The 10,790-nt window shown below is 38.4% G+C and overlaps 1 protein-coding gene across 1 annotated transcript in view; it reads right to left on the reverse strand.

The window, feature by feature from the left end:
* sntg2 (syntrophin, gamma 2) overlaps window positions 1-5,385 on the reverse strand; it is a 46,332-nt gene extending 40,947 nt beyond the window's left edge. The window contains exon 1 of the mRNA XM_056768824.1: window positions 5,010-5,385. Coding sequence (XP_056624802.1) covers window positions 5,010-5,075 — 66 coding nt within the window. The 5' untranslated portion in view covers window positions 5,076-5,385. The remainder of the gene's footprint in view (window positions 1-5,009) is intronic.
* Window positions 5,386-10,790: the final 5,405 nt, after the last annotated feature.

Below are 10,790 nucleotides of genomic sequence, written 5' to 3' on the forward strand. Positions count from 1 at the left end.
ACACACGCATATGCACACACATGCACAAAGACACACAAACACATGCATTAACACACACAAGTACACATTCACAAACACACACATACACACACGCACATGTAGACACACACATTCACTCACATGCACGCACACACATGCACACACACGTGCACACTCACACATATGCACAAACACACACACACACACACTCACGCACGTGCAGATGCGCACACACACATGTGCACACATTTGATATCTTCATGTGTATTTGCATTAGACTTCAATTGTTTTTATAATGATGCTTTCCTAGCACCTAACCCTCACTTTACCTTCACATCTAACTCTTGAACAAACCTATTTACATTTTTAAATAAGTATCATTTAGTTGTTGTTTACAGTTTTTTTACAGACGCTAAGACACATTTCTCATACTCAAAACTCTTCACACAGTTCTCCTCACCAACTTTCAAACTGGCAAAGCAGTTCATTTCACATTCAAAATGCACTACAACTACCAAAACACTTTATTCAGGTCTCAAATCAACTCGTTCTTCCAGAACATTAGCAAAGGTTGACAACCGACAAACACACTTTCTCACCCACAAAACAATGACCTAAAAAACACTAACAACATGTAGCATTATACAATGTTTTCTTGTGTATAACAAGGCCACATCTCTGGTTATATTTCACTGCAATATATGTTACGAGAATGAATCAGACATGAATGATTTTTCATTGCTTTTAGACAAAATGCATTCAATCACCACATTTTTCACTTTTGTCATTATACTCCACAAACTGCAAAAACCTATATATGTGCAGGATATTTTTCATATGCTATCACACTGCTTTCAAAACTGATAAAAGCACATTCAAATCTGATTGATGGCAAATTTCAAGCATTTCGGCCATAATTATTTTGAAATATAGAAAATCTAAGCAGAAAATGAAATAATAATCACTCCAGACTAATTGCAATTTCAGCTCAAAGCCAACCCAGGTGTCCGGCTTTAGTCTCATTACCATGTTTTGGTATAAAGGTGATGGCTGGGAACTGATTTTGATTGGAAATATGGATCACAGAAGACAGGTTGGTGAGGAAAGAAAAGTGGTATGAGGGAGAGTTGATGACCAAGTTCATTCTTGCTACATACATATGCGTTTAGTACATTCAATAAATAAAAAATCTGTTATTCTATAATAAAATACTGTTTATGTGAAAATTAATTTAATCTTTAAAAATAAAAGGTCATAATTTATGTAATGCTCCCTGTTGCTAGTGTTTTTTAGGTCAGTGTGTTATGAGTGACACGCATGTTTTCTGAGTGAGAATTTGTTGCCAGTGATTGGTGGAACGAGCTTATTTTTAATAACATATATGAAGTTATTTGTGGGTCTGAGAGAGTTTTTGGAGGTGAGATGAGCTGTTTGGCTAACAGTCATGTTGGTAATGTAGACTGTGTGAAGAGTTTTGAAAATGTGGTTTCAGTATTGAACAATGCTTGTTAGCAGTTGAAAAAAACTGTAATCAAACAAATTCTTCATTACCATACAACAATTCAATGTTACCAACAACCTCATGGTCTTTAAAATGGCGTGTTATGAAGAAACTTTCAGGTGAGGCGAGTTTCCTAATGCAACATTGAGCTCATTCAAATTCATACCTGTCGTGAATCAAAATTGAAATGAAAACGCTGACAAAGAAGCACCGGAAGCGTCAGATTCTTTAACAGCCGAGTAAACACATCAGAAGAGCATTAAGAAAATATTTCAGAAAATCATGCTTTAAAGAGAACTTAAATATAATGATGAGCAGCACATGAAATGCACTTTTGACACTGTCGAACTGCTCATCTGTGACTCTAATAAACTTACACTGGAATTAAATCAACACCACATTTATAAAACCACACTATATATACAGTAAACATTAGTTCTGCTTGTTAAACCTGTTGAAAAAACTGCATATACTGGTTAGGTAGGTATTGAAGCATGTCAGCTGGTTTGTGCCGGTCCTGAGCTGGTTTAGGACCAGCTTAAACCAGCACATGACAATCCTAAACCAGCACAAATCAGCTGTCATGCTTTAAAACCTACCTAAGTAACCAGCAGTTGTTTTTTCAGCAGTGAAGACACTCTATAAAGGGTTAGTTCAAGACAAAAATTGAAAATTATTCCAAATCATATTTCAAACCTGGATTAGTTTCTTTCTCCTTCAGAACACAACAGAAGATATTTTGTAGAATGTTGATAATTAATAATTAATAATTGAACTTCTGTTCTGTATGAACACAAAACCTCTGAGACATTTCTCAAAATATCTTCTGTTGTGTCCATCATGAGCTTTAGATGAACCTCAAATTCTAGATGGAATACATTCTAAAATGAATTTTCATTCAATCAAGATAAATGTACTTGAGAAGTTAAACTGACGAGTTGTTTTTTCTCTTGTAAAAAAAGTTTGTACTTTGAAACTATCTGTAATAAGTTTTTGTTTTAAGCATAAACTTAATTACATTATATTCATGTACTAAAACCAAATTGATGATTATTTTTTCAATCTTTCCTCCAATTTTTCAGAACAGTTATCTTAGGATGCTTAGACAAAAATACAAATCAAGAAAAAGGTTTTCTTTTTGTGGTCGATAAAAAGCAGACGGATGTTTTGGTTACATTTTAGTTGAGAGTGAAGCTGCCGTCTGGTGACCTGAAAATATGTGAATAATAATAATAAAGTGAATCAGTTCATCCTGTGTGTCTATTAGATGACAAATATTCAATGCTATATGAGAAATATATCAGTGAAAACAAATCAGTGTCAATACTGTAGTGTTCTGTTCTTAATCCTGATATGGAGATGAATCCATCACTATCTGTGAATAATAAAACAGCGCAGTCAACGATATCCTCCTGATCTTTCTTCTGTGTCAAAAACATCTCTGTTCACACCAGACTCTCACATGTGAGATATTGTGCTGTCTATTTGTCATTTCAGCACAAACCACTCTTTAAATATCACAGAAATAAAACGTCCTGCAGATCCTCTGAGCGTCCAGATATCAGTAGAATGATTTCAGCGATGGACTGTCTGTTCTGTTGACTGTACTGAAGCGCCAGAACAAATTCATGAAGAAAAATCATTATTGATTTCAGTTCTTGCAGAGGTTCAGTCTCTCGAACATTCCCGGTGGTCCTGGAGCTTTTGGGGAAAAATTCTGCGAGTTCTCTTCAGATGAAAAAGTGGCGAGGCAGCATTTCCAGAAACTTCAGCAGACCCTTAAAGAACCTCCCGTCTAATAAAGGCTCTCCAGTTAGCCATTATGAAAACAACACACGAGAACGAGACGTCATCAAGTAAACTCTCTGAGGGAGGAGCACCTCATCTCTGAACACCTCGACAATTGTGCGAATGAAGCTCCTCCACACTGTCGCACATCATTATCTCCACAAAAGAGGAATCCAGCAAACGGGAACAATAGCAGAAAAACTCATTTTGCATTGAGATTACGCTGTCGTCTCGCATCTACCGTGATGTGCTCGCTCGGTTACGTAACACTTCTCGCATTGGTTTCTTCGCTTTTCTAACCACGAGTACCACGGAAATAATGAGATTTGTTATGTTACAGTTATTGTATGTGATATTTTAATAGCTCATTATCTCCATATGTCCCTTCTCACTTTCTCACCCACAGACCTCATTTACATTAAAACTGATATTCTTTTACATTGCTATGTTTCCACTGCACAAGACATGAGCAAAATAATCACAATACACCAAAAAAGACAATACTGAGTCATGAGAAACATCTCACACTGTGGGCTCCGGGAGAAAAAGCTTCTATTCTGCATCACAAATGAACAATCTGAGTAGTTTCTTGATAAATGCATGTATTTGCTGTTTTTGCTTTGACAATACAAACATGATGTTATCCAGCATCAATGAGTCAAACAGTGAACATTTGACCTTCTGTACAAGAGTTTCAAGTTTAATGCTCAATGTCACAAACTTCTCTGTCATTTGATTAGCAATGAATGAATATTTCTGGGATTTACTTTTACATTTGTGCATTTGGTAGACGCTTTTATCCAAAGCAACTTACATTACATTATCCTATACATTTATACATAGGTATGTGCAATCCCCTGGGATCAAACCCACAACCTTGTGTTGTTAACACAATGCTCTTTACACTGAGCTACAGGAATCACATCACATTTCTTCTCCTTGCCTTAAAACTCCTCTCATGCATATTATTCTAGATTAAATGAAATGAAAAAATACAAATGTGGTCTCAGACTCTCACTCTCTCTTCACACATAATCTCAAAAAACTAAATGTAGTCTACTTGGTTACACTGCAGCAGTATTTATGATTATACAGTATATATTGTGTCGACTAGTTTAGTGGAACTTAATTTAACACTTCACCATATTGAAGATGAATATCTAAGATTTCTATTCTTCTCAAACGTTATTCAAAAGAGCTGCTCATAAGCTCATCAAATTAAACTGTCTTCATGTTTAACGTTCACAGCATTTTGACTGAATCATAAACAAATGCGTTAAATGCATCTTTTAATAAATGCCAATAATACTTGCCATCAAATCTGAATAAGTACTATAGATGTGAACATATGAAGAGTTTCCTCCAAAAATCATGTTTTTTATTGTGCATTCCAATTAATATCAATCAGACTGCAGTTGGTTTGTTTTGATTTATACCATAATAACTAAGAAAATACAGGGAACTAACACAATAAAACACAACATGATAACACAAAACAAGAACATGATTTTAGAAAAAAAATAAAAACGTTTTCATTAACATTTTGGAACCACACTCTTCCTATATTATATATATATATATATATATATGCTGAGTAGTAATTCACCACAGTGTGCTTCTCATTCTCCACGAACACAATCACTGCATTATAAAGTTAGATGTGCATTCATTTGTAGAGTTTCTGATATGATTTTATCCGCTTACTTTCTATGTGCGTGTTATAGAGAATCGGGCGTCTTACCCATGTCGGTACGAGAAGGCTGGCGGGTCTCTCTAAAAGATCAGGGGGATGTTTGGCTGCGTTCATCTCCCATGCAGCCTGTGGTTCGGTCCACTGAAGTCACACACACGCTTGGATCGGTCATTTATATCCAGTGTTGCCCGTGCAGCGCGGAGGAGAGCCCGGGCATCTTTGGGAAGGACGCGGCATCACCACAAAGCGCAAGTTACCCCGGGCATCCAAACACACTTGGTGGAGATGAGCGGCTCCTTCTGATCGGCTGAAATGTACGTCGCTGCTTAAAGAGACATCCGCACTTGAATGATGGAGAAAGTGATGCGGTTTACTCCTTCGGCTGCTGCGGCTCAGAGAGGCAGATGTGTGATGCTCGAGGTTCTGAGCGCAAATGTTGCGCGTCTTTCATCCACCTGCATTCTTCAGCTTGAGCTCGGGCTGGGCTTTAACCCATCACTGACTGAACTATGCGCGATGTGTGATGCAAAAACAGCGCGAATAAATATCGACATTTCGTTTTCTATAGACAACGACATGTAGACACATCATTGCGTTAGCTGGTAAACCCGAAACATTTACATTTGGCAAATGCTGTCATTCATTTTTGTTTCAATCATTATGCGTTCCCTCGAACCCATGACCTTTGCGTGACTCACCTTAGACAATTATGATTTTATTATAGTAATGGGTAGTAATCATGCTTTTTTGGCAGACCATTTAAAATAGGCTTAGTAAGGGTAATACACACAAAAATATTCGCATAATAATGACAATAAAATGGTTTGAGTTCGGGTATTTGTAAAACTACACTCAAATTTGTTTTCTATAGCACTTAAAGTAATTATTGGATGGTAATCATTGGGGAACCACTTTAAGTGCTTTATAGAACCATATCTTGGTGCTTTAGTGGTTCTTTAGAGGTTCTTTGGGATGACTGATGTGCAGCACCGCTTCTGTATAAAGAACCTGTTAAGGCCCTGTGTGGTTCTTCTGCAGTCCTATGGAGCTCCTCAGTCGCGCCGCGCTGCTACAACAATCACTAGCCGAGATTTAAACGTAGAGCACGGAAGTAACCAATCAGCTGCGCCGTGTGGTGAAGTTTAGGACTGCGACATCTATAGTTTCATGACAGAACCTCCTCTGTCATGAAACACATTCATATAATATCCTACTGCTCATGTTATTTAAACATCTTTAAAGAGTACATAACTACTTTTAAGTTCCTACTTTGGTTTCTGGAGATTCCACCAACAAGTTTATGTACAAAGAAGATGTAAAAACACTATTATTTTGTAATGATTTGTTCCGCGATTCCTCCCCTCCTTTCTGTTAGCCTAGTCTGATTGGTCAGATGGTCTAGTCTGCTGTGATTGGTGGTCTAGCACGAATGAGGCTCACGAGCTACAGTTCTTGGGAGGAGAGTGAAGTTTTCGCGGGCGGTCCTAGCGAAACGTAGGCGGGACTATATATAGTGACGTAAATCCGTGGTGGTTAGCGAATCGGACTAGGGACGACTCGTTTGAGTGATTCAGAGTCGACTCCCTTTTTTCCATGTCAATATGTTTGTTATTATTTCACCTTCAGATTTACAACTTGGCAGACTGCTTACTATTAAACACTGCAACATTACACACTGCATGAAATGTCATTTTCATGATCTCATGTTAAGCTATTCAGACTCAAGATTTATTACTGTGTGTTTTAAAAAGCATCATTCATTTAAAGGTGATAAATGCTGTGCTCTTTGTGTCGGTCTGGTCTTGAAGGGCTCCGAGGGACCCAAACCATATAAAAGCCAACCACCGCAACCAAGCAATTTAGTGTTTGCCATGACACGAACACCTTATAATAACAGCCCGTCACATGCTGTCCGACCTGTCATAGTTTACCGGCCATCTGCAGGAACCCCGAGTCGGCAGCATTTCTTTCACAAACCTCCACGGCCGCTGTGAGCTCTGCACGACGAGCTCTTAGACTGTTGCGTTCGCCCTCCTAATGTGATCACACATACAGGGCGGTGAGGGAGGTAAAGGGCATCTGGGCATCGGGCCAAACTCACATCCAGCAGTGTGGCTCCTGTAGAAAGCGTCGGGTGCCGTCGCCTAAATAATATTACTGATAAACATTCACTTCACACAAGCACCGACAGAAGACCACAGGGAAGAAAAACACGAGGAGGTCAGAGGGACGCGGGGATAAAACTCACGAATGAAATGTGACATGACAAAACACTCACCCGAGGAGATGCGAGAGACCTCTGAACGCACGGCAGAACAAACTTTACATTTACACAAGAAAACATAACATGCTCGAAGAAATAACACATTTGAGAGAAGACTTCATCAATCCACTGGCAAATGTCTCTTTAACAACTATTATTGGATACGGAAATTGTGCACTTACGACTTTTTGTGTGCTTTCAAAACACAGAATCTGATGCGTGATTTGTGCTGTTCAACATCCAGACTGCATCCACGGCATGACAAACACACAAATCCACTCACATAAGAGGGTGTGTGGGTGAAGTAATTGCCAAGAAAGAAACATAAGACATTGTAGGTGGCAAAAGATGGTGGGCAGAATGTAAAAACAAAGCGATTTGACTGTAAGAACAGCACTTTATTTGAGAAACACAAAATCCTGCATGTGACACTTGACACAAGAACAAAATAAACTATCTCCCCCCGCCCCAAAAAAGGGTTAAAGAACGACATACGTATCCTTAAGATGATGTTCAGCCTCCTGAGATTTGCAGTAGGTTTTAACAGAAATACAATTGACAAAAGAAACAAATGGTATGTCATCGTGTGAAAAACACATAATGACAGGTGGCTTTGTAAGAGATGTGGAGGTTAACTTTCTCTCAGCAAAAGTTTGATGTATTCATAGAATTGACTCAGTTATGTCAACATGAATTGACAACAGAATGTTTTATGTGTCGCTGAGATTAAAGAAACACTGGGCACATAAACACAAGCAGGTCTTCTGCAGCAGCCGCTGATGTTTGTGTGACACATGATGGCTGTGATACTGAGTAAAAGGATTCTGTGATGATATGATCTGACACAGTCAAACTGCAATTTCCTCCAGACTTCCTTCAGAATGATCTGTTTTCAACACTGTGGTCTCGAGGTGGAACAGAAAAACATGTTCTTTTACTTCTGGAATGTCATCTAAATGATGGCGTGTCTTCACCTGTAAAAGAGAAAACCACACATGAGATCTCTTTAATAGCTCAATCATTTCCGGGTGCGGACTGCGAAGCAAAATTGGCCCTGGATTATTCGGCCCACATCGGCCTTCCACCATTTCTGTCATCGGGGGGAGGGGTTGTTTGTTTGATGGCATCGGCCCTCCACCATTTCTGTTAACGTCTCATTGTGATCAATGCATACGTGTTCGACTTCTTAATGCCTTCGCGTTGCATTCATTCGCTTTTGTAATAAGTCTGGCCCAAGCGTCCATTACGGCCCCATACGTTAACGGCCCACCGGGAAAAGACCCAGTATGGCCAGCCCAGCCCTGGTCATGGCTATAGGCCATCCGTTCTGGACTTTGACAGAATGTCCTACCAGTCAGTCCGCCCCTGATCATTTCTCCTAAACAGTAATGAGATTCAACGGAGAGCAAATGAAAACCTGATGATACTCTCTTTTGACTATCTTTTTATTTCTCGTGAGAAATTATAGGAGAAACATCCGAGACGAAGTTGAGACGGCCTCTGGGAAGGTTTGTTTTTTTGTGGTGTCTATTGTCTGTCTCAGGCTGATGTTGATCAGCAGGTGTCGGTGCATTCGGGATGAGAGCGTTCCTCTGAGTTCCAGCCGTGATGGGATGGATCGGGTCATTTTCACCGTCAGCAGGGGTCTGTTTGTGTACATTTTTTACATTTTGTTGCTTGGAGGGAGGACGAAAGAACCCATCCCATGTTGGAAGGTCCAGGGATCTCAGTTTTGGATTCCTTGAAGTGAAAATGAAAAGCAGTCAAATCTCACATATTCTCTTGGAAATTGCATCCTATGTTCATCATCAAGACAAAATTCAGAGGCAGTGATTTAAAGCGCACGCTGCATCATCTCATCATCGGTGTGTGTGCATCTTGCAATTATGAATGTTGTTAGAGATGATATATGACACACAGCTCATCAAATGACACGGGAGCTATCAATCATGATTCAGTCCAAGACAATATCATTACCTTTAATTAAAGAGCATGAGGTCTTCAGTTAACAATAATACTGTGTTCATAAAACAGATATAAGTGTTAGAATCATCGTTTAAGATTCATTCTTCTATCATGATAAATATGACACAACATATGATTGTGAAAGCACAACTGATGAACTCATTTAAAATAAATTTACGGATGCGCATCCAATAAAACATTAAATAACATCATTATACATTTACCCTCATGTGGTTCAAACTCTTTCTTCTGTGGAAAACCAAATAAGATAAGACCCAAAAATATTACAATATAATAAAAAATATATAATAATATTAACATAATTTTCTCACCATCATGTTGTTGTTATAGTCTGAAATTCTACAATAAACTATAATACTCTACATCACTATTATAAATCTATATACACAGTTATCTTTCTGAAAAACATTTATAAACAAACAAATATTTTATATAATAAAAACTATAATGTTTATATTTTTAACTAGTGAATTATGTTACACAACCGCTTCAACTGGCGATACAGGACAGAAGCACATCACAACTGCTTTGATAAATAACACATCAAAGATTACCTCACAAGAGTCACAAATGGAGAGTTTTGAAGAAAAAGAGACGAGTGTAAACCTTCAAAGTAATCGGGTATGGATTTGTGTTTTGACAGGTGAATGACCTTGAGCTGAAGAGATCATTAGATACTAAAAACTGAGAACTACTGCCCGTCCCACCTGCCTTCCAAAGCCCAGAGGATGCTGGGATTAAATGTGACAGAGGCAAAAGTTCAGTCTGTTCTGCCAAACAGGGAACATGTTCAGTCTGGATCTGCACACTTTCTGATCACACAAGGTTTACTAAAAGGCTGTGCTCCCACACACACACAAAAACACACACACGCGCAGACACACACACACACAAAATCACACACTCGCAAGCACGCACACACACAGACACGCACACACATACATATGCACACATTCTCTCTCACACACATGCACAGGCGCACACACACATGCACACACATCTGTTGATCTATACTCTTATTATACTTGTGTGTTTTTTCAGTGTGTTGTTTCACTGCTTGCATATGATCTAAATGTTTTTTCTTTCACTTGGCTGTAAGAAAAGTTATTACTGTAATGATAGGTTGTTATGTAACTGTGGTTTATTTATGTACTGCATACATACAGTATAAACTGCAATATGGTTATATGGTAAATATTCTCAAAGTGAGAGATTGTGCTCTTTTCAAAATCAATCATGTTTCTTTGATGCTTCTTTGACTCTTTTATGCCTGATTTACTCAGAGCTTGAGAGTAATAAAATCACATTAATCCACACGCACAATTTTAAAATGTAAAATAATAAAAACCTGCTCATTTGCAGAAATCTATCGCTCTTTGGTCAAAGATGGTCACGTCCACAGTGTTTCAGTCTGAGTGTTTTCTAAGCCACAGTGTTATCAGGACTCTTTATTATATTTCTCAGAGCGTTTTATGTTCCTGTTACTCTTCTGTTCTCAATGCTATGAAACAATTCAGACAAACAGAACAGAAGACGTGGATCGCTCTATTGTTGACATTGTTTGATTTCTTTCATAACTC

This window comes from Triplophysa dalaica, chromosome 15 (assembly GCF_015846415.1).
Source record: "Triplophysa dalaica isolate WHDGS20190420 chromosome 15, ASM1584641v1, whole genome shotgun sequence".
Classification (NCBI taxonomy): Eukaryota; Metazoa; Chordata; class Actinopteri; order Cypriniformes; family Nemacheilidae; genus Triplophysa; species Triplophysa dalaica.